Raw genomic sequence first — 21804 nt, 5'->3', positions numbered from 1 at the left:
CAACACAGAGCCCCAAAGAGGCCAGGTGATTTTACGTAAGGGCACACAGTGCATTTTCTGTTGGATGCTTCCGGAGGTGCTTCCAACTACAGAGGAGACAAGATGGCTGTAAATCTAGAGAGAGGCTGAACTGTGCCTTGGACCCAAACCACCTAACTCCTAGGGACCCAGCTTTCATTTATCATAACACATGCTGCATTTCTGTCTCCTGATTCTGGCCCATTTTTTATTTTAAAAATATTTATTTTTTTATTAGGTTTTGTTTATTTACTTAGAGAGCATGCACACACATGCACGAGCAGAAGGAAGGGCAGAAGGAAGGGCTGAGCAGGGAGCCTGATGTGGGGCTCAGTCCCAGAACCCTGGGATCATGACCTTAGCCAAAGGCAGATGCTTAACCCACTGAGCCACCCAGACACCCCTGGCCTTTTTTTTTTTTTTTTCTGATAGTTGATCCAGCTTTGCTAAAGCTAGCAGCAAACTAGTTGCTAGTTCATTTTTGGATACTACACATATATATAAGTCCAAGACAGTATGTCAGAATGTGCTCACTGGAGTCACCAGCTGGGGGTGACCTGTTTACAGGAAGTAAACACAACATGGTTGAAAAATGTGAATCAAGTAATAGAATCTAAACATGAACAAGCTGTTGAGCAGGATAGGAGTAACCTTAACATCAGCTTGCCTGAGCGTGTAAAAAAGAATAATCTTAAAAAAAGAAAAAAAAAAAAACGAGAATAATCCTCAAGAACAAAACCAACCCCAAACCAGAACACCGTGCCCCCCAAACACACACACAGCCCATATTCCAATGAAACTTAGAGAAGGAGAGAATCAGCCCCAGACCAATGGGAGAAGTTAAAATTGTCAAAGTTTTGATTAAAAACTGTGCTCAGGGATAGGGAGAGGTAGTTTGAATTTAAAATCAATGGAATTTCTGATTCAATTTTGCAAATAAATAGAAATAACTTTTAAAACCTCCAGGGGACTTACTAGCAGTTTCCATCTAGAGGGTGATGTTTCAACTATTAAAGATTTTATTAGATGGGCCTTTTTAGACGCTAGAATAACCTGGTTACGGTTTTATTGTTCTTTTGTAGGATTGCTGTTTATTTTGCTATTGCTGGTTCTGATCTCATTAGAGGGGGTCATTTTAAGGCAAGCTAAGGTCAACCCAGTTATAGGAAGTGGTTTTTCAAGGACCCAAACAATCTGGTTCAAAGTGAGCTAAAGTCGTGTCAGGCAGTGGCGTGAGAACCTTTGGTGTAATGACCCCTGACCTGGCCCCCGGAATCCTCCTGGTTGGTTTTGAATACTGCAGATTTTAGGCAGGAAGAGAGGTGAAATCACCTCCACACCCTGTGAGGAGGTGATTTTAGCTAAACATTGGGTTGTCATCTCCTTCTAGAATCTTTCTCACTGAAAAGAACATTTCCTTTTGCCAACTCAAGGGTTAGAAGCAGTGACATAGCTGAGTTTCTTTTGCCCATGTGGACTATTTTAGATATTTCTCCATTAATGACAAAATGAATAGCTCTCAAGGCCCTACCACTGAGCAGCTTGCTGGAGGAGTGTGTCCTCCCCTCAGAGGCAGCTGGCAGGACTATCTTGCTGTGACTAATATCTTGCCCGTTCCTTCACTAGCACTTAACAAATTAATTCTCAGGACTCAAGAGCTCTCTCAACAATGGGCATTTTCCGTAAACTCAGAAACTCAGGTGGCTGTTTTATGTAAACGCAGCACCCTCTGTGATTTCTGACCAGAGAAGAACTGGCCCTGGAGGAGTCAGGGACCACTGAACAAACAGGAGGTTCGGTGCAGAACCCAGTGCTCTGTTCCTCGTTGGCCTTTGGACTTCTCAGCTCATGGGAGAGAGCTTTCTGGGCTCCTTGGAGATTTCATTCACCAACATTCACAGGGAAGGCATTCACAGACATGTACTCATTCACAGGAGTTCTGAAAGTCTGAATTTTGGCCTTTGCAGAGGCATCCATAGCTTGTCAGCCCACTTTGACAATTGCAGAGACAGTGTTTATGTACAGATGCTGCAGACTCGTGTTTAAAAACTCATGATGCTGATTGCTTTTTAGTAAGTGTGGTGCTGAGTTAATCCAGACATATGACAAATTGGCTAGTGACAGGAGAAACGTGTGCAAGCCTCACAAGCCCCCGTTTCTAGGTAGGGTGGTTTGTGTTAGAAGCCTCTTTTTTCATACATGCAGCTACTTTGAAATGCCTTTCTCTCAGCACTCAGTGGTGTTAAATGAGCCAGCAAGGAAGACAGAAATGACAATTCTTCTGTATGGATTGGTTTAGCAGAAAGGGTCACTGCTGTCTCCATGTTACTCTGGTGCAGATTTGGGACTGCACAGTGCAAAGTGTATGAGGTGGTCTAGAAGAGCAGGCAAGTGGGGCACCTGGGTGGCTCAGTTGGTTAAGCGGCTGCCTTTGGCTCAGATCATGATCCCAGGGTTCTGGGATTGAGCCCCACATTGGGCTCCCTGCTCCATGGGGGAGTCTGCTACTCCCTTAACCCCATACTCTGCCCATATTCTCTCTCTCTCTCTCTCTCTCTCAAATGAATAAATATTTTTAAAAAAGAAAATGAAAAGCAGACAGGTGCAGTAGTACATCATGACCTTTATTCCTGCAAGGCTCTTGGAAACTCTGAGCAGAAGGAAGGGAAAACATTGTAGAGCTTGGAATTTTTAGAGAAGTGTGTCTTGGATGATGTGTGAGCTCCCGCATTGCCTTTTAACAGATAACTTAGAGACCTTAGGCTTAGGTAGATCTTTGTGAATTTTTTGATTCATAAGCGGGGAAAAAAGATGTGAAGGAAACAGGCTAAAATTTCCTTAGGGCTTATGTTAGGGTTCGGGGTAATATTTTTTTCTCCTTTCATGTATCTCTGAAATGCACAATTACATCTTACATTTTGAGAGCATTATGAGAGCAATACAGCATGGCAGTATGACAAGTAGATCATCCTTGTCTCTTATAATATTCAAATTCTCATGATACTCAGCTTTGATCTGCCTTTGAGGTTTGCTTTTCCCAGGGCCGTCCTTGCATTCAACTTGGGTCAGTGCAAGTCCAAGAGGGCTGTGTTTGTGTCTTCCTCTTTTATTAGGACAAGGTGTCTCAGCTGGAGATGGAACTGGAAGAAGAAAGAAATAACTCGGATTTGCTCTCGGAGAGGATCACTCGGAGCAGGGAACAGGTACTGTCTGTAATTGAATAATGAATGGATTGTCCTTCATGGATAAGGAGACGTGGGAGGTGAAACCCAAGGATTCAGCTAGAGGAGCGAAAAAAAGTTCTTGCCTTATAGTCATGATGGAAGATTGAGTAGTGTCCGCCATAGTAAGCCATAAAGAGGGAGGTATAATATATAACATAAAGCACACAATGTGGAAGCTTCCAGAGTGGTTGTGGATAACAATCTATTAGCCATGATAGGTGAAGTGCTTTTAGAGTAGAGGCTCTAAGAATCATTAGTCCAATAAACAGTTGTGTGAAATTTGGTAGCTGGTGCCATGGAAAATGAATGATATGATGCAGACGTTTCCTTTAAGAACTTTACAAGCTAAATAGCAATACAGACACTTATGAAGCATTCACAATGCAATAGCAGCCCTTGCAAGTGAATGCTTTTGCAACTTTCAAAGGTAAGGAATTCCACTTCTCTTCGATCTGTACAGCAACATTGGGAAGCAGCCAGCGACGTTTCTGGCTGTCCTCACACTGTAGATAATAGAACTAATTTCCCAAAGGACACTCCATGTAATCCCAAAGTTTTTGAATTTTGTTTGCATTTTTTAATAAGAAAAAAAAAAGTTTAGAGTAGCTAGGTTATATCCTGGGGATAGGGAGTCCTATCGCTAGAAAGCAGTGGTTCCTTTAACTGGTTGTCATGCCCAAACCATTTGACAGATCAAATGTGGAAACACTATGGGACAGGATGCAGAAGATGCAGTGGCAGTTTTGAGGAGAACCTGTATTCACTAATCTGAGTCTCTTTCATTTACATGATACCAATGGATACCTGTAGAAACCTCTGAAGGGATGTACTTTCAATGACAACTTAGTTGTATGCTGCCCTTCTGAAAATGGTACTGGAGAAACCATACATAGACATCTAGAAAGCCCCTCACCTTTTGATTTACTTTGGCTACTTTCTTAATTAAACAATGCAAATAAAACCTAAAAGCCTTGGATGATGCTGAATACAACTGAGGAAATTATCTGTTTGAAAGATTAAAATTAAAAATCTGAAATGCAAGTTAATTTGGGCAAAATTTTCTTTATCCAAAGAAGCTCTTTCCTCTGGTCACTCTTCTATTTAGGCACCTGCCCCACCTTTCTGCCATCTGCATGTTCCAAAGCTGTGCTAGTGTCATCCCACTCCAAGGTGGCAGCCGAGCCAGCTGGAGCTGCAGAAGCTGTAGGGAGACTTTCATGAAAACCTCATGCCCAGGAAATGGTGCCTGACTTACAGTGTTGGATTGTCCAACGTTGACGCTTGAGCACTTGTACATTCTTACTAAAATCTGCATTTTGTTAGGTTCTTTCCCTGGTATAAGAGCTGCTTGGTGATGCGTTCCTGCCAGCTTGGCTGAGCCGCCACAGTGCTGTGGGGCATTTTAGGATCAGCTAAGCATCACAATAGTAGAAGTGGCCACAGATTTGTTGTGCTAAAGCCTCTCATGCCTTACGCAGGAAAGAATGGTGGAAATTCTGTCATCCTGTCAGTAACTGGGCAGGGAAAGCAGACTCCCAGGCCCCATGTTTTACACCAAAAACAAAATAGACGCACCGAAACAGAAAGTGATGGCCCAACATGAAGAAAACTGATCACTCAGACCAATTTCTTTGGGGCCCTTCTTTCTCCTCTCACCTGAATGCTTGAGGTATAGAGAGCTGTTCTCCATGGTGTGGCCAAGGTTGAAGAGGCTTTGAGTCAAGAACTTTGAAGTAAGCCCAGGGAGGAAGTCAAGGGAGTGAAGGCGGTCTGATGGGAAGAGCACCGGCTTGCGATGCCCAGGCCTGCCTCCTGCTCCAGGAGTTCCTGGAAAGTCCCAGCCTCTCTGAGCACAGTCTCTAAAGTCTGTGAAAGTGAGGCTTTTCTCCTAATTCCAGCACTGAGCTGCTCTGACAAGGCTGTGTCCAACCAAGCGTCTTGAGTCCCTCTAATTCCGCATCCTTCCTGATGTCTGAGCTGCGTGCCTGACGGGAGGGTTCCTCAGCCTCTAGCCTGTGAGCCCTGTCCGTTCTGTTTTCCCCTTCTGTTTCTTTTCTTCTCCCTGCCCTCCCTGAGGTTGAAGGGCATAGGGAGGTAAAACCTGGTGTCTGTCAAAGTGGAGGAGAGGAGCATCCTGTTCACCTGATGTAGGAATTGCCAAAACAAGCAAAACAAAACTCCCGAGGTAAGGCCTCTCTTCTGGCCTTTGCTGCATCTGGGTTTGTGAGGAAGGGTGGCGTAGAGAACTAACTGACCAAACTAGTCTCACAGGACAGCATTTGATTCTTACTCAATGCTGATGTCAATCTGAGACTTATTTTTTTGCCTCTTAAAGTAAAAGTTCCAAGGAAGGGCCCTGGGTATACCCAGGTGGGCCCTAATTTTAATCCACTTAGGTTAACTTATAGGGCCATGTGCCTACTGCCTTCCTGCCAGACTCAGAGAAAGGGGAAACTTCCAAAGCTTACACCCCTTCTCTTCTGCCCCCCCCCCCAACACTCACTGGTGATACCTCCATCTCCTAAAGAACAGGAAATGGTGGCTGTCTGGTATCTCCAACTGATTTCTACCATCAGCCCTGGATGCTCAGCAAACTGCTTCCAGGCACTGAAAAGGAAAGGCGTGGGGAGTTACGCTTTTTGGACCTTGCTCTCTTTAAACTGAAAACAAAGAGGTCACAGCTCTTACTTAAACTCTGCATCCTTATAAGCTCCCCTTCTGAATTTTGCTTTTGCCAAACATCTCTCGTTTTTCCCCCCTAGTTTTAGTGGCAGGGCTTAGGTGGAAAAGCTAGGAAAGAAAGGTTTTCCTGGGTGCCTGAAAGCAGCTGCTTTCAGCTCTGTCATAATCACAGGGTCCTAGGATCCAGCCCCACTTCGTCCTTGGGCTCTCTGCTCAGTGGGGAGCCTGCTTATCCCTCCCCCTCTGCCTGCCACTCCCCCTGCTGGTATTCTCTCATGTTCTCTTTCTCTCTCAAATAAACACATAAAATCTTAAAAAAAAAAAAAAAAAAAAAAAAAAGCTCTTGGGGGGCGGGGTTCCAGCAATATTAGCAAATAGCCAACCCCTTTCACAGAATCTTTGATCTGGCAAGGACTTCCAAGTGCCTCTCTCCAGACTTTTCGTGCAGTGCACAAGATATCTGAGGCCCAACCCACCCCCCAATCTGGCCAGCACACATAAGTGGTCAGTTGCAGAGCTGGCCTTATATCTCCTGACCCCCCAGAGAGTGTTCTCTCTACTGGTACTCCTAAGTGTGATGGATTGCTACTGTGTGGATGAACAGCATTGTGGTAAGGCTGCAGAAATAAAAAATGGTCCCTGTCCTTGAGTGCTGTTTGAAGAGATGGAGGATGTCCCTCAAAATGGATAACTAAGAAAAAACAGATACTAAATGCCAAGTGCAGGATTCAGGCAGCTCACGAGGGAAAGAGTGATGGTGGGGGTTCTTAGAGGAAGGTGGACCTGGAGCTAGTTTTTAAAGAAAGGGTAAGGTTTAGATGAACCAAGGAGTGGGAGGGGAATCCTAGATAGAATGGATGAAGTGAATAAGGATTGGGAAGTAGGATATTTAGAGGAGCAATGAATGGACTACTGTGACTTGATCAGGTTTCTGGTTTCCTTAAGGGAATAATAGATAAGTTTGGAGAGGCAGGTTGAGGGTATTGAATGGACCCTATCCTGAAGGCAGTGGGGAGCCATTGAAGGTTGTGGAGCAGGCAGTGAAGCATACACAGTATTCTAGAAGATTAATATGGTGGGATTGGGGGTAAGGACAGCAGAAGGGGAGACGAGGAGGGTCAACTGGGCTGTTCCCAGGAACAGAATAGGAAAGGCAGTTATGAGATCAAACATTCTATCCTTTGTATGTTTTTTTCCCCCTTCTTGTACATACATTTGTCTTTCAGTAAATGCTGGGCACAGTATTTGTGAGTACCTAGTCGTTCTTTTCCAACATGCTCAGGATGTAATTTTTCAGACTGATGGGTTCAGGAAATCCTAATAGAATTTTTTTTTCAAATATTTTTGGGTGTTTGAATTTTGTTTCCAAATCTGGCTAACATGAAGAAGGGATGAATTTACACCTGATAGAATGATGTCTTACTCTGTAACACAGAGGTGAGGAGTATTTGTTTTCTCATGCCAAGTGTGGTTTCACCTGATGCAGGATGGTTCCTGCCTTGTAAGCTGAAGGAAACTTGATTTAAATAGTGGATATTTTATGGGCCTTGGTCTGTTTAAGTCCAGAAAAATCACTTTTGCTCTCCTTCCTCCAAAACCATGTATCCATTTACAATTGCTATCTTTACTGAGGATTCCCTACATGCCGTGCCCCTGCTGTGCATGCTTCCTGGCATTGTTTTCAGGCCTTGTGAGCAAGTGACCACCTAGGATCCCAAAGATCGGAAGGGGAGCCAGGATTTGACTCCAGAGCCTCCTGCCTCCCACCTGTTCCCATCATTCCAGCATCAGACTTAAGACTAGTAAAGGGCCCCCTCAAATACATTTGGGGCCTCCATTCCCAAGTTAAAAATAAGGCCTTGGTATCTCTTAAAATGGATAATTTATGGTCTCCTGGCTGTCCAGTGAGTCCAGGATTTATATAGTGGAAGAGAGGCCCAGCATTGGTGTGTTGTAAATGTGTCATCCAGGCTGATGCTCTACCTCACTGGGCACTGCTTGTGGTTGCTGATGGTTGAGTACAGTTAACAGTAGGGCTGGGCCTAAATGGAGAGACGTTTTCTTGGCCATGGAGGCCTAGATAACCCAGCCCACTGGAAAGACTATTCATCTCATGTAGGCAGCTGGCACACAAGAGGAAAAATACCAACTCCAGAGCTTTGGGTGGCTTTGTGGCCGTTCCAGGGGCTAAGTCTTCCTTGTTGCTATGGCAACTACAGAATAAATTTCAGTGGATAAAGTTGCGGACCTCTGCATTCAATTTTGGAACTGCTCCCAAGCTGTTGGCTCACACCTGCTCCTCAGTCTGCATCAGGTGATGCATCCAGCAGGACATGGTACCAGAAACAGGGCTCCTTTGGAGTCAGTGACTGAAAGATCAAAATGGGGTTTCTTTTATTTGAAATGATCCCAGTCTCAGAACTGCCTCCGACTATATGGGCGGCTCAAAACCCAGTGTGTGTAGTTGGTTAAGAGTGATGTTTGTCTCTTATACTGAAGGATCTTCCTGGTATTTTTAATACTAGCTAGGAGTGTAGGTCACAAGGCCCTCCACAGCCCAGTGGTAAACACAGGTGATGGGGTGAAATATTGTTATTAGTGCTCATAAATATCTCTGGCTTCTCATTAACCCGGAAGGCAGCTGCTTCTAATCCTGAGAGCTGGCTCAGGTCATTGGGTGCCTCTGACATAAAACCCACTGGAATCTGATACTGTTATTTCCAATCAGAATGCTTGGGGTTTAGCATTCCTTCAATCCAGCTGTGATAAACTGTTGCCTTCAGCTCCTGTTCTGTTTTTAATTTGACTGGAAAGTTTTTGTTCGGTCTATTTAGTATAGTTGAAGGGTAAACAGAATGTAAAGCAGTAAGCTTACATAAAGAAATGTTTTCCCAGCCTCAGATTTATTTCTCTGGTCCAAAGGAGGAAGCTGGCCAAGCCCGAGGGCTCCTCTCTCTTCTTTCTTCTCTTCTTGCCAATGAGGGCTCAGGGTAAGAAGGATTTGGTTTAGAATTTTCTCAAGTCATTGGGCTGGTCCTAAGGATCACTGTATTGAGCAGAGCTAAAATACTTCTGGTTTACGGTGCAACCCAGCCTTGGGAGCATTGTCTGTCACTTCACATGGTATTCCTTGCATAAAGCTCCATGTAGTGGATTTATTTTGGAATTTTCTGTCAGGCTGTCCTTTCTGAAGAATTGAAGGAAGCCTATCAAGCTTGCTAAAAGGCCTGGTTTACAAAAGACTCAAGAAAAATGGATGGCCTGGTCACAGTAACTGTTGTTTTGTGATTGTACAGTTGTTCCTTCCTGTTCTTTACTCTGATTTATTTTCCACTTCCATTTTAATAGCCATCTTTTGAGGGGATGTAGGTTTCTTGGGGGGTTTTGTTTTGTGTGTGTGTGTTTTAAAGATTTTGTTTATTTATTCATGAGAGAAACAAAGAAAGAGAGAGAGGCAGAGACACAGGTAGAGGGAGAAGCAGGCTCCATGCAGGGAGCCCGACTTGGGACTCGATCCCGGGTCTCCAGGATCACACCCTGGGCTGAAGGCAGCCGCTAAACCGCTGAGCCACCTGGGCTGCCCTGCCCCCCCCCCCCTCTCTGTGTGTGTGTGTGTCTCAAATAAATAAATAAATAAATAAAATCTTAAAAAAAGTAAAAATGAAAACAATTTTATTTATTCATGAGAGACACAGGCAGAGACACAGGCAGAGGGAGAAGCAGGCTCCTCACAGGGAGCTGGATGGCAGGACTCGATCCCAGGACCCCAGGATCAGGCTCTGAGCCAAGGCAGCCACTTAAATGCTGAGTCACCTAGGAGTCTCTGTTTTTTGTGTTTTGTTTGTTTTTTTTTTTTGTGTGTGTGTGTTTTTTTTTTTTAGAGCATCACCATTTGCCTGGGGCTCTCCAGGGTGGTCTTGAACCTGAGGAGATCTCTGGGCTGCTGCCCCCCCCCCCCCCGAGATTGCCTCTGCACCGTGAGGCCTGATTCCTGGCAGGACCCAGATTTTCCAGTCAGTGGCACTGAGGGAGCAAGAATTAGGTCACTGGCCGCTTCTTTAAGTCCTAGGGATTTTCCTAACCCCCAGTCTGAGCCCAGCACCACTGGGCCCCCTGCTGGCCCTTGAATCCCTCCCTGGTGCTGGTGGGCCTCACTCCACTGTGCAAGTCCTCACCAGGACGCTCTCTCCTAGCGCGATTTGCCCTTCATTGAGAGACCTGGGTCTTCCACGTTTGCCGAAAACAGAGAAAAAGAATGAATGATTTTCAGCCAGAAAGCCTGAATTAGAATCCCAAGGCTGCTTCCTTCCTGAACCTCCCACCTGGCCAACGGGGTGATAACACCTGCCTCAGAGAGTGGCAGGAGGATTGATGGGCCCAGACATGCCCAGCGCACTCACAGTCGCCCGGTGCGTGTCACCGGGGGCTTTTGATCTTGGCCTTTTCCTCCTCGGTCCTGAGGCCTGGAGCACAGCTGCAGAAGCCACCCTCTGACCCCCTAAAAGCAGGTGCTATATATAAGTGACAACTACATCCGTGCCTCTGCTCTTCCGGCCTTTTATTTTCTTTTGGTATTTTGCAGCCTAATGCCTCATAGCAATAAAATTTCTAAATTTCTTTCTCTCTCTACAAGCCCATGGTTTTCCTTATCCCTCACTTTTTGGGAAATAATTTCCCTTTGCTCGCACCCCTCCGTCCCTCCCATGCCTGTTCCAGGAGCCTCCCCTGAGTCCTGCATTATGCTCTCTCTCAGAGGCTCAGCGAAAGTTCTCTCTTACTCCATGCTGCCCCCAGTACCAGACCTGCATCCTGTTGCTCCCCATACTCGGGCAGTCTCCCTGTCCAGCTCCTTTCTTGCAACTCTCCAGCGTTTGTGACTTTATCCTTCTCTGTGATTCTCACCCTCACCTGCTAGTAGGTGTGGGGCCCCTCTACTGGAACTATCTTTGGGGCCTTCATGTCCCCAGCCCTTCAGTCGTAGCTGTCATCTCGTCACCCACCTCCTTGCGCCCGGCGCCTTCCCAGTTTCCGCAGTTGGGTTCCCCTCTCCACCGAGCCCTCCGGAGCGGACTTCTTGTCCAACTCTGGGTTCTCCCCAGACTTCCTTCTCCCCTACTTCCTCAGTCCTCGCCCCCCCTTGGCTTTGGGGACAGGGCAGCATTCTGGTTTCATCCCAGCCTCCCCTAATGGGAGGAGGGTGCTCCCCAGGGCCCAGCTCTGGGGCTGCCTCATCCTTCATATGGTCCTCCTTGGGGAGCGCATCAGGCCCACGGCTGCAGCTGGTGGCACCCAGCCTCCGCACCTGTGTCTGCAGCCTCTTCTGGGCTCTGAGGGTACCGGGGGCCGTTACAGGGCCCACCTCCTCCAGGGGGTGAGGACTGAACAAGACAGCACTGTAAATGCTCAGAGACTCAAACCTTCCCTTAGTAAGTGCAACCCAGGTGTTTGCTCTTGTGACCGTGTTATCACAGGCCCGGTGTGACTGCTCCCTGTCCCTGTCTCTCTCACCCTGCCTGTCCCCGGCCCCTGGGTATGTCTAGTCCATTCTCTTCCGTTCCTCTGGTACCCTGTCCTCTTCCTCACCTCTGACACTGGTCTGGGAGGCTGTGTTCCCTCTCCTGCCCCTTTCTCTACCCTGCCTCCCCCTGGCCTTTCAGGTGGGTCACAGCTGAGGGGCCCTCTCCCTGGCCCCCTAAGCCTCTGCTCTGACACTGCTGTGTGCCAAAGGTATAGGGCTTATTTGTCCCCCCATGAGGCTACAAAGAGGGCAGGTTCCTTGTTGACTTTGTCAGCGCCCTGGCCTGATAATGTAGTGTGAAGGAAGGGACAAAGGATCCCAGCATTCCCACACCAGGTGTTCCCCACCACGCAAGAGCGTGCAGGTCCTTTCCGGGGATACCCTTCGGCGTCTGGGGCGATGGGGCAGCTGCTCTGGCCTGAGGATGGGAGCCACACGGCCACCCAAGGGTGGAGGAGACACCAGAAGGGGCTTTCACTGCATGACGGGCCACCTCGAGGGGCCTTTGCAGGCTGTCTCATTCCAGTGCCTTGTTTTAGAAAAGAGCCTGCCCCCCCAGAGGTGAGGTGACTGAGGTCACGCAGAAGTGAACTCAGGGCCCGAGGAGAAGCCGGGCCTCCGCTGCTCGTCTGTGTAGTTACTTCCCATCTCGGTGACAGTTTGACCGTGTCCTCAGTCACGTGCCGGCCTCCGCCCCGGCGTGAAGGCCACCTCTCCTGCAGGAGGCACGTGGCAGTCCCGCGGCCCAGCCACGCCGACGCCCTGTGCGCGGTGGGGCTGTGAGCCTGCATTCGTTAGCCGTGCACTTTGTGCCCGGACGGCAGTTGCAGGAATATTCCAAGGCCTCTGCAGGTGGTTCTCGAGGGCTCTGGGCCCAGGCAGGTGGGAGCTGGCCTCGGGGAGAATTCTCCGTGCTCTGCCGCTGACCCTTAGCATCACTGGCATTTTTTCCCTGCTGCGTACAAGAGCGTCCCGAGGAGATTGCCTTCTTCCCAGGTCTTGGTGTTTTACGTGACCACTGTATTTGAACCCAAAATCTGTTTGAAGCCTTCGCATCAGGTTGGTCCAGGGAGCCAGGGCAGATGGAGTAGTGGGATGTTGGTAGGCTTGGTCTGGATTCTAGTCCTGCTCTCTCCGGTGACCTGCATAACCTCCCCAGGCATCAGTGTCCCCTGCTGTCGAATTCTGAATCCCCCTGACATAGAAGCCTGCGCTCAGAGATGCAAAAATATGTTTTTGGTTTCGACCACACAGGTTCTTCCTCACCTGTGGGCAGAGTCCCAGCCTTATTCCTCAGCACTCCCTGTCACCCACTCTTGGGCCACCCATACCTCACTGCTGTCATTCAGTACTCACACAGGTGCAGGGTTAGTGGGAGATGGGAGCCCCACCCAGGTGGGCAGTATTCCTCTTATTATTCTGGACCCCCCCCCAGGTCCTGCTCTTCTGGCAGAAGGGGGGGAGGGCTACCCCCAGCTAACAGCCCCCCACCCCCACCCCACCCCAGGTCCTGCTCTTCTGGCAGAAGGTGGGACAGGGCTGGGCTTTTCGTTTATTCAGGTTCTTGTGCAAGTGGTGAAAATGCAAGTGGAGACCAGGCCGGTGAGACTGTTACAGGTGCTCCCCGGGCATCCAGGGAGTATCTTGGGTGCACCTCTTACCCAGGCTGAACCCCTACCTTATGAAGGTAGGGTGGTGTTATTTACTGGGTCACCCTGTCCTTACGGCCTCTTCAGGCTGCCCTCTGCTGGACAGTCCTGGGAACCGGCCTCTGGGGCCCAGTTCACTGCAGCTGAAAGCCTGCTGGAGATCGGAACAGAGGCAGACCACAGGATTTCTTTCTGGGTGCTGCTCAGCTCGGCTCATTTCCTATTAACACAGACGAAATCCTCAGTAACATTTAGCCTTTGCCAGGTCACCTGGAGCCGCCCAGTGTTCTTGCTGACTTTTGTTTCTGGCACACGAAGGGAAAATCTAGCAGCATCTGAGATATGCTAAGTGTAGAAGCCTTTTCTGAAGTTTGAACTTGGTCATGTAGCAGTCAGGAACTCACGTGAACACTAGCTCCCCTCTTCCTAGTTGTGTAGATCTCCAGCAAGCTGGATCACGGATTCATCCGGATTTGCTCGGATAGTCGGTGTCAGCCATTGGAAGTCCTGTATCCTGAGAACATCCTCAGTCCTGGGCGAGCTGGCTGGGATGGTTGGTCACCATACAAGTTGATGAGCATCTCCCAGTGCCTTCTGCAGAGATAGAATTACCTACTTCCTGGGGTGGTTGTGGGGATGATAGGTTGGTGCTTGTAGAGTACTGAGCAGGTGATACTGATTTTCTAGAGCTGCTGTAACAAAGTACCATCAACGGGGTGGCCTAGAACAATAGAAATGTATTTTTTCACAGTTCTGGAGGCCAAATGTCTGAAATTAAAGTGTCAGCAGAGCCATGCTCCCCTTGGACCGGTAGAAGAATTCTCTGTTGTTTCTTCCAGACTCCTGGAAGTGTTCTGGCTCTTTGGCACTCCCTGACAATAAATGCCTCCCTAAAGTCCTCCATCCTCACATGACATTCTCCCTGTGTCTCTTTTCATGCAGCTGCCTTTTCTGGGTGCATGTCTGTCCCTGCATCCAAATTTCCCCCTTTTTGTAAGGCCCTAGTCATGTTGGACTAGGGCTCACCCTAATGACCTCACTTGAGTTTGGTTACCTCTGGAAAAACCCTATTTCCAAATAAAGTCATACCTTAGGGTTAGGACTTCAGGGTATCCAGTTGAGCCAATGACAGCAGGGTTTGCTATGACCACTACTGTTGTTTGAATCATTGTCTTTGCAATGATCGTTGAAACCAAGAGTATCTAAGAAGCAGCTCCTGCCTCCAAGAGGAGACTGTGCTGAAGAGGAGCTGGCTTGGTGGTTGGAATCTGGTACCCAAGGACCATTTCAGCATGAAGGATGTAGGGACAGCCCTTCTAACTACTGGGCTTTGTTCTGCTTGGTACAGATGGAACAGATGAGGAGCGAGCTCCTGCAAGAAAGAGCTCTCAAGCAGGACTTGGAGTGTGACAAGATTTCCTTGGAGAGGCAGGTGAGGCTGGTTTTGGATTAGACCCCTTGGCGGGGTTGCCTTTGCATGGCACCCCAAGAGCTCTGGGGCATAACTCATCTGAGAGCTGGAGGTGTTCTGAATGCCTTTCCAGAGAGTTTTTCCCAATTATATTAAATCTGCTTGGAAGTTGAGCAGTTGGGAGGAGGGGAATTGCAGGTGGTGTCTTCTGGATCCTAAGAGGGCTAAGTTTTGACATAAAGGCAATGAAAAAGAGCCATGAGTTGCCAACAGAGCTTATTGGAATCATTCTTTTATATGCCTTTCATGTAAATTCTTCATTGAATATCATATATGATATTGGCAAAGGAGCCTATTTCTACTGCCGTCCCCACCTCCCCATAGGTTTATAAAAGAAGAAGGCTACGCCTGTTTGCCTGATGTCCAGGAGTCCTGTGACAGCCAAAGAATTCACCTGGGCTCTTAAGGGAACGTGTTAGAATCTCTTTTCTTAGCCTGCCAGATGCTGAGTGCAAGGCCTTTCCTGGAGACATTCCTGGCTTCCCCAGGTCCCCCGGGGCCCAGCATCCTGTGCGGATGGCAGGCTTACCGTGGTTGCTGTCCACTTGCTGGCTCTACCCTGTACAGAGAGCATGGCAGATCCACAACCCCTCACAGCATCCCTGTCTGATTCTAGAACAAAGATTTAAAGAGCCGGATTATCCACCTGGAAGGCTCCTACAGGTCCAGCAAAGAGGGGCTGGTGGTGCAGATGGAGGCCAGGATCGCCGAGCTGGAGGACCGTCTGGAAAACGAGGAGAGGTGAGCCTGGCCAGCTGTGGTGCAGAGGCCTGGCGAGCAGTGGTGGTCACACTACAGAGCGCTTTTCCATTTGTGTCTCTTCCTGTCCTCATGAGCCTTCATGTGAGGAAGGTAGAGTAAGTACAAAGTACAATAGATGAGAAAACCAAGACCATCCAGTAAGTACTTGAGGAAGGTCGCAGGGCTGAGTATTGGTCAGTGGGACTAGCGCAGGACTTCCACGCCTAGTCCACAGCTTCCCCACTGTGCTCACTGTTCCTCCCCTCAGCATGCCAGGCTGCCTCATAAGCTCCCAAGTTTGAGCTCGATTACAGGCAGGGGTTGTCTGTACTCCGGAGCCAGAGGTATTGGAGCAGAGGCCCAGTGCTGTCTCAGAAATGGGCACCCCAGTGGGTGGAAGGCACTTGGAAGCAGAGGGCCACAGTCCTTTTCAGCAGATTCTCTGCAGTTATCTCCAAGATCATGGCCCAAGGCCCAGCACCAGGTTGAGCTCGACTGGTCTCCGTTATTACTCCTGGCTCTTCAGCTTTCTAGAAGGGGGTGACAGCATTACACGTATCCATTTTCAGTAGGCCTTTGGGACTGGGCTGGAGCAGCCTGGAATAGACCCATAATGCTTACACTCTGGCAGCCAAGCACCCTCTGCTGTACAAAGTAAAGCCTGGAAGGACTAAGGGCAGGCGGCCCTGCAGCCTTGGGCAAGTCACTGCCCTTGGTAGAGCCTCCATTTCCTCATTGGTCCAGGGAGTAGCCCTTCCTCCTGGACCGGGTTCTGCGTGTCTCCAACTCTAAGCTTCAAATTGACCAGGCCACCTGGCTGGAGCTTCCCTTCCTCCACAGCCTGGCCTGGGCCTCCTGTGGGGCTGGATGAGACAGTCCTCGGTTCTGTTCCCCTGCCCTTCCAGGGACCGGGCCAGCCTCCAGCTCAGCAACCGACGGCTGGAGCGGAAGGTGAAGGAGCTAGTGATGCAAGTGGACGATGAGCACCTGTCTCTGACTGATCAGAAGGACCAGGTGAGGGCCCCTCTTTCTCAGATGAGATTTTATGCCCCGGGCGGGGTGAATGGGTGATACAGTTGTGGAGGCTGAGACTTCCTATTTTCTCCTCTCCCAAGGTACATCATAGAAAAATGGGGCCTTTCTAGCCTACTTTAGTGGGGGGCTCAGCAGCCCTCAGCCCCAGAGCTGAGACTGGTTGCTCCCTTTGCCACCTCTTGGTGCCTGGGGAGATGGTGGCTGGGCCGCTGACCTCTCTGTGCTGGACTCTTTTCCATCCCAGCTGGGCTGGGCCACCAGCCAGCACTTAACCTGCCTTCTCTCCCAATGCAGCTGAGCTTGCGCTTGAAAGCAATGAAACGACAAGTAGAGGAGGCCGAGGAGGAGATCGACAGACTAGAAAGTTCTAAAAAGAAGCTGCAGAGGGAACTGGAGGAGCAGATGGATGTGAATGAGCAGCTGCAGGGACAACTCAATTCCATGAAGAAGGACCTAAGGTGGGCGAGTGTGGTAGCCCCACAAGGACCATGATCCCCCTGACATTTGAGGAGAGCTTGACACTGTCAGGACATTCTCATTGCTGGTGTCTGAGCATCAGCAGTGGTTCCTTGTTGTTGCCTTTTAGGGTTACCCTGTCCTAGAGATGAGAGTGGCCACATCCACTTCAGTCACCCTACACATGTTCAGTAGGATCGCACATGTGTCCCCCCCCCCCCGCCCCTGCCCTCTGATGTCAGGCAGGCAGATTTCATCCCTCTTGTCCATAAGGGGAAACAAGCTCAGAGCAGGAGGCCTAGCTCATACCACTCTGGAGGGGGCAGCTCCTAGACCAGCCCTTAGGACTCCTGCTTTTAAGGAGAAATACAATAAGGTTTGGGTTCATACCCTCCTAAAGACTAGACTGTCTTGGACCTGGTCTCAGGAGAGAACTGCTTCTAAAGTTTCTCTGTCTTGATTATAAGGGGCCTGGAGTTAGGGGGTCACTTTCCCTGCCCTAGGGTTCCTGGGGTGCAGGGCGAGGTTTGGTTTTCATGTTCATCCTTAGAGCTGAGCCTTTCTCAGAGGCTGACAATGCTGGCAGCATGGGTGGTTCTCTTGTAAATGGACAGGGACCCCAGCCCTGTTGAGAATTCTGTAAATAGGACCTGTCTATCAAAAACCTGGCCCCGGGCCTGGCATTGGGGTGCACCATGTAAGGGGGCACCAAAAATCTCAGTAATCAAGATAAATAATGCCATATTGTAAAAAGTGAATGCAGACAACCCATGGTCAACAAGATACCAAACTTATCAATTAAGACTCAATCAATAACGGCACTCTGATGAGACGTAGTATAGCTCGAGGTCAAAGGAAGCATCTGGTACTACTGAGCTTGTCCCAGCCCTGTCCAGTCCTCCTCTCACCAGCTGCCATGGGCAAGTTTGTTCCCTGTTGCTCACGGAACCATCAGGTGCAGACTGACCGGTTCGCGTGCTTCTGTCCCAGCCAGCGGGGTGGGGAGAGGGGAGCCCCAGACCCTCCCTCCATCCCCTGAGAGACAAGCTGCAGCCCAGGACCCGGACACATGCCCCCTGTTGTCTCAGCAGACTCAAGAAGCTGCCGAGCAAAGTGCTGGACGACACGGATGATGATGACCTCAGTACGGACGGGGGGAGCCTCCACGAGGCGCCGCTGAGCTACATCTTCCCCAAGGACAGCACTGCCACCAGCCAGATCTGAGTCCCGGGGCTGCGGCGGTGGCCCGTCACATGTCACAGGGCCCCGCAGCGGGGAGCGGGAGAGGTGGCGTCTGTGCGGAGCGGAGACCAGAGACCCGGAGCCCCGGAGCCCTGTGCACCTCTTCTTTGCAGAGGCCGATTCCTTCCTCCACATCACATAGGAGCCACCACTCACCATGGGGTTCGGAGAATATAATTTGGCAGGAGGAAGCCCCAGTTCTGCACAGCTGTCCGCCGGCACCCTTTGCAGGGGTGCACCTGCCCCCTCCTACCTCCCCTTGCCAAGGGAAAGGGTCCAAAATGCTAGTTGTTATTTAATAGCCCTTGTGCAGGGGAGGAGATGGTATATAGACTGTACATATTTTAATCCAGATTCTCCTGGGCTGCTGCTGCTTCATCGTGGAATGTTACGGAAGCTTCGTAGGGCGGCTTGTTTGTAAACTACACACACACATCTGTCTTACTATTTTTTAAAACGTGTAGCTACTAGATTTTAAGTATTAAGACACAGAGATGAGAGAGAGTAAAATGCAGACTGCTTTCGACATCAGAGATGGAGAAAAGGAATTGTTGGGACAAGGAACAGTTGAGCCTCAGGAGAGAAACGCAAGTGGTCTTGAACAGCTTATGAAGGGAGAGAAAGTCAGAAGGTCGCATGTGTCTGTGGCCCCATGGGGGCCACTATCCCTCGGTTACTTATTTTATTTAGAATTTTGTTAAAATTTCTGGACCATGCTGAGACCAGTTCTCAGTCACCAACTGCAATTTCTTTCCCACAGTTGTGGGGTAGGGAGACTTTTAAGTAAAGTTTTTGACAAATGATGTGGTTTCTGGAGGGTTGAGGTCCTCCTGTCATTTCTTATGGGTCCTTTCCTTCCTCTCCATCCACATCAGGCCTCCAAGTAACCTCCTCTGCCTGGTGGTTGCTGGGTGAGGAGTGGAAGGGCTTGGGTCAAGACTCCTGGACGTACGTGTGAAGAAGGGGTGGGCAGTGTCCAGGAGGTCACAGGGAGAGGGAAGAGAGGAAGTAAGCAGGGTTTGGGGGGTGGGGAGGGAAGAAAGGGAAGTTCTTGAAAGCTGGGGGATGTGTAGACAAGGTGCAGATTGAGCTGGAGTTCAAGTTTATGTCAGGAAAGCGAGGGGGGAAAATGAAAGACAGGAGGTGTGTCTGTGCAGACTGGAAGGCTCCTCCCAGCCTCCTGGGACAGAGGGACATCGGCCAGCACCAGGCACAAAATAACTGGGGTCGGGTGAGGTCTGGGATGAGATCATGTTGCTGGGACAGCATTACAGGGAGCATGGAATTGAGAACTTGCAGTCCTGCAGTATCCCGGTCCTTCCTCCTGGCCTTCCTGGTGTCCCCTCCCTCTCTGACTATTCCCAGGTATGTCCAGAGGCCGAGTCCAGCCACACTGGGCCCCCACAGGTCAGGGTCAGGGTGTAAAGCAGGCAGCTTAGTTGGGTCACAGCCAGGGAGAGAACCGTGTAGGATGTGTGTGTGTGTGTGTGTGTGTATACGGGGGGCGAGGTGATAGTATTCAGTTGTGTCGGCAGTGTCCCCAAGTGTCCTAAGAGGAGAAGCCCCTGGACCAGAGAGCTCTGTGGCAGTTACCATGAGGAGCAAGGAGTTTCAGTGCCCTGCCTACCCCAGGTCACAAAGCCCACCGAACAGGATTCAGAGTGATCAGCCTGGTTTATGGGCAGGTGTCACCATCCTCCCTCCCCAACAGATGAGGCTCCTGGAGCCACGAGAGCCAAGCCCTCTTCCACCTCTGCTGCCTTGGAGTGGTTCTTGCCTCTACTTACTCATTTGAGGTGTGGAGAGATTCCTCCCTTTCGCTGTTCATTCATTTATCAAACAGTTATTAGGCATCCACCATGTGTCAGACGCAGTCCTTGGCACTGGGATATTCCGTAAGAGACCCAGATCCCCTCCCCGAGTGTGGTTCAGGGAAAGGGGGCAATGACAATAGTCATACAAATGGATGCAGAGGCTGAGCCCCTCGATACCCAGCCCTGGAGCCCCTCTGTCCTCCTGGGGACACAACAAGCCTGACTCACTGGAATTCCCAGGGGGTCTTGGACTCTCAGTAGAGTCTTGTCCCTGCTGGTTCCACTATCATTAGATATTTGCCAAGAACTCTGCCTAAAAATGCCTCAGCCCACTCATAACTACAGGTGGGAGATGAGAAGATCGGAAGATGCAAGAACTTGGGCGGGGGGGGGGGGGTGAGTGTCTATCTTGGATTTGTGAGAAAGTCACTGCCACTGTTTCCAGCCAGTTCCTTGTGGTAGCTATGAGGCTTGACTACAAGAAGCAAAAATGCCAATGGAAAGAGAACACAAGTCACTGTTCAAAAGGGTTGCATCCTTACAGTAAAAGACGGGCCGTTGTAAACGTTAAATGCATCATCCTGCCGGGGAATGGTGCTGGCACTGAGGCATGCAGTGTAGCGGGGTGGGAAGAACATCGGACTGGGACTTGAGAGATGTTTTAAGTCCTCACTCTTCTTGCCCTGTGACTTTGACAGGGGGTGACTTTGATGGGGCGTGTGCTCCCAGAGCCCAAGATTGCCTGGAATAAATGAGGACCAGGGTGCAAGGTCCTTCCTTTCCAGCTCTGACATGCTATCATTCTTTGATTTTATTATATACTCATATTTTTGTTCATTGCTTTAAGAACTAACCCTACTCAAGAATATTTAGCTAGCTTAAAAAGAAAAAAAATTTATTTAATAAACAAATATGTGGCCAAATGCAATGCTGAGGAGACAATCATCGTATATCTTTATAATTTTCCCCCCTGCTTCGGAGTGTCATTTGACAAAGGCAAGAGGCTTATTCTGTTGTGCTTCGGCTTTCGGGTATGTTTGATTGCTTTAATTTGTCATGGGGAAGAGACGTTTGTGTGCAGCTACCTCCATGTACATGAACTGGATGAAGCAAGGTTGCCTTTCAATAAATGGTGTCACCCGACAGGACTCTTGACTCTCCCATTATTTTGACTCCTTCTCCTTGTTTTCTCCAGAGCTTGGCTCTATGCCCACCAAGAAACAGCCAAGGTGAATGGTGGCGGGAAGCTGCTTGAGGAAGTGGAATTTGCTGGCATTTCACTCCCAGAACCGGTTTCTGAAATTAGAAGAGCGGGAGTGGGTCAGTCAGTACACACTGAGAGAATTCATGCGCCTGCAGATGGTAATGTTCTACAAAATCCAATCTGCCCATTTGCAGAAAAAGGCAAAATGGAAAGTGCGTTAGTTAACTGAGAATAAACAGACACGCCCTGTTTATTCCTTGTTCCTAAAAGTGGGTTCTCCTATGATCAGAGTTTATACATGATCTCTCTGTCTTTGTAAAAGATTTTATTTATTTATCCATGAGAGACTCAGAGAGAGGCAGAGACACAGGCAGAGGGAGAAGCAGGCTCCCTGCGAGGAGCCCGATGCAGGACTCAACCCAGGAGCCCAGGATCACGCCCTGAGCCGAAGGCAGATGCTCAACCACTGAGCCACCCAGGTGTCCTTATATGTGATCTCTCTTGACTGACGGCAGGCTGACAGCAAGTACCAGGGTCCCCACTTTACAAGAAAGGGGTACTTCACCATGAAAGGGACCTACACTGCTCTTCCTTCATCCTCAGATACATTCTCTACCCTGTCCTCGATCCTTGCAGGCCCCAGGGCCCCTCCATGCCCTGTGGCCGCTCTGTAGGGTCAGCCCGTAGGAGCAAGTGGGGGATGGATACTTCTGTAACCATTCCCTGCTTGGTGCACCATTTTTGGCTGTG

General features: G+C 49.3%; 1 protein-coding gene across 2 annotated transcripts in view; it reads left to right on the top strand.

Moving 5' to 3' along the window:
• The window catches only part of CGNL1 (cingulin like 1), a 162134-nt gene extending 141136 nt beyond the window's left edge, over positions 1–20998 (top strand). For both annotated transcript variants that reach the window (XM_055319667.1, XM_055319665.1), the window contains exons 14-19: positions 3132–3221; positions 14440–14523; positions 15179–15303; positions 16209–16317; positions 16633–16796; positions 17886–20998. In XM_055319667.1, the coding sequence (XP_055175642.1) occupies positions 3132–3221; positions 14440–14523; positions 15179–15303; positions 16209–16317; positions 16633–16796; positions 17886–18018 (705 nt within the window). In that variant the 3' untranslated portion in view covers positions 18019–20998. The remainder of the gene's footprint in view (positions 1–3131; positions 3222–14439; positions 14524–15178; positions 15304–16208; positions 16318–16632; positions 16797–17885) is intronic.
• Positions 20999–21804: the final 806 nt, after the last annotated feature.

Source organism: Nyctereutes procyonoides, unplaced genomic scaffold (genome assembly GCF_905146905.1).
Source record: "Nyctereutes procyonoides isolate TBG_1078 unplaced genomic scaffold, NYPRO_anot_genome, whole genome shotgun sequence".
Taxonomy (NCBI): domain Eukaryota; kingdom Metazoa; phylum Chordata; class Mammalia; order Carnivora; family Canidae; genus Nyctereutes; species Nyctereutes procyonoides.
The sequence above is the reverse complement of the archived record's forward strand: the minus strand, read 5'-3'. Positions and strand labels throughout refer to the sequence as shown.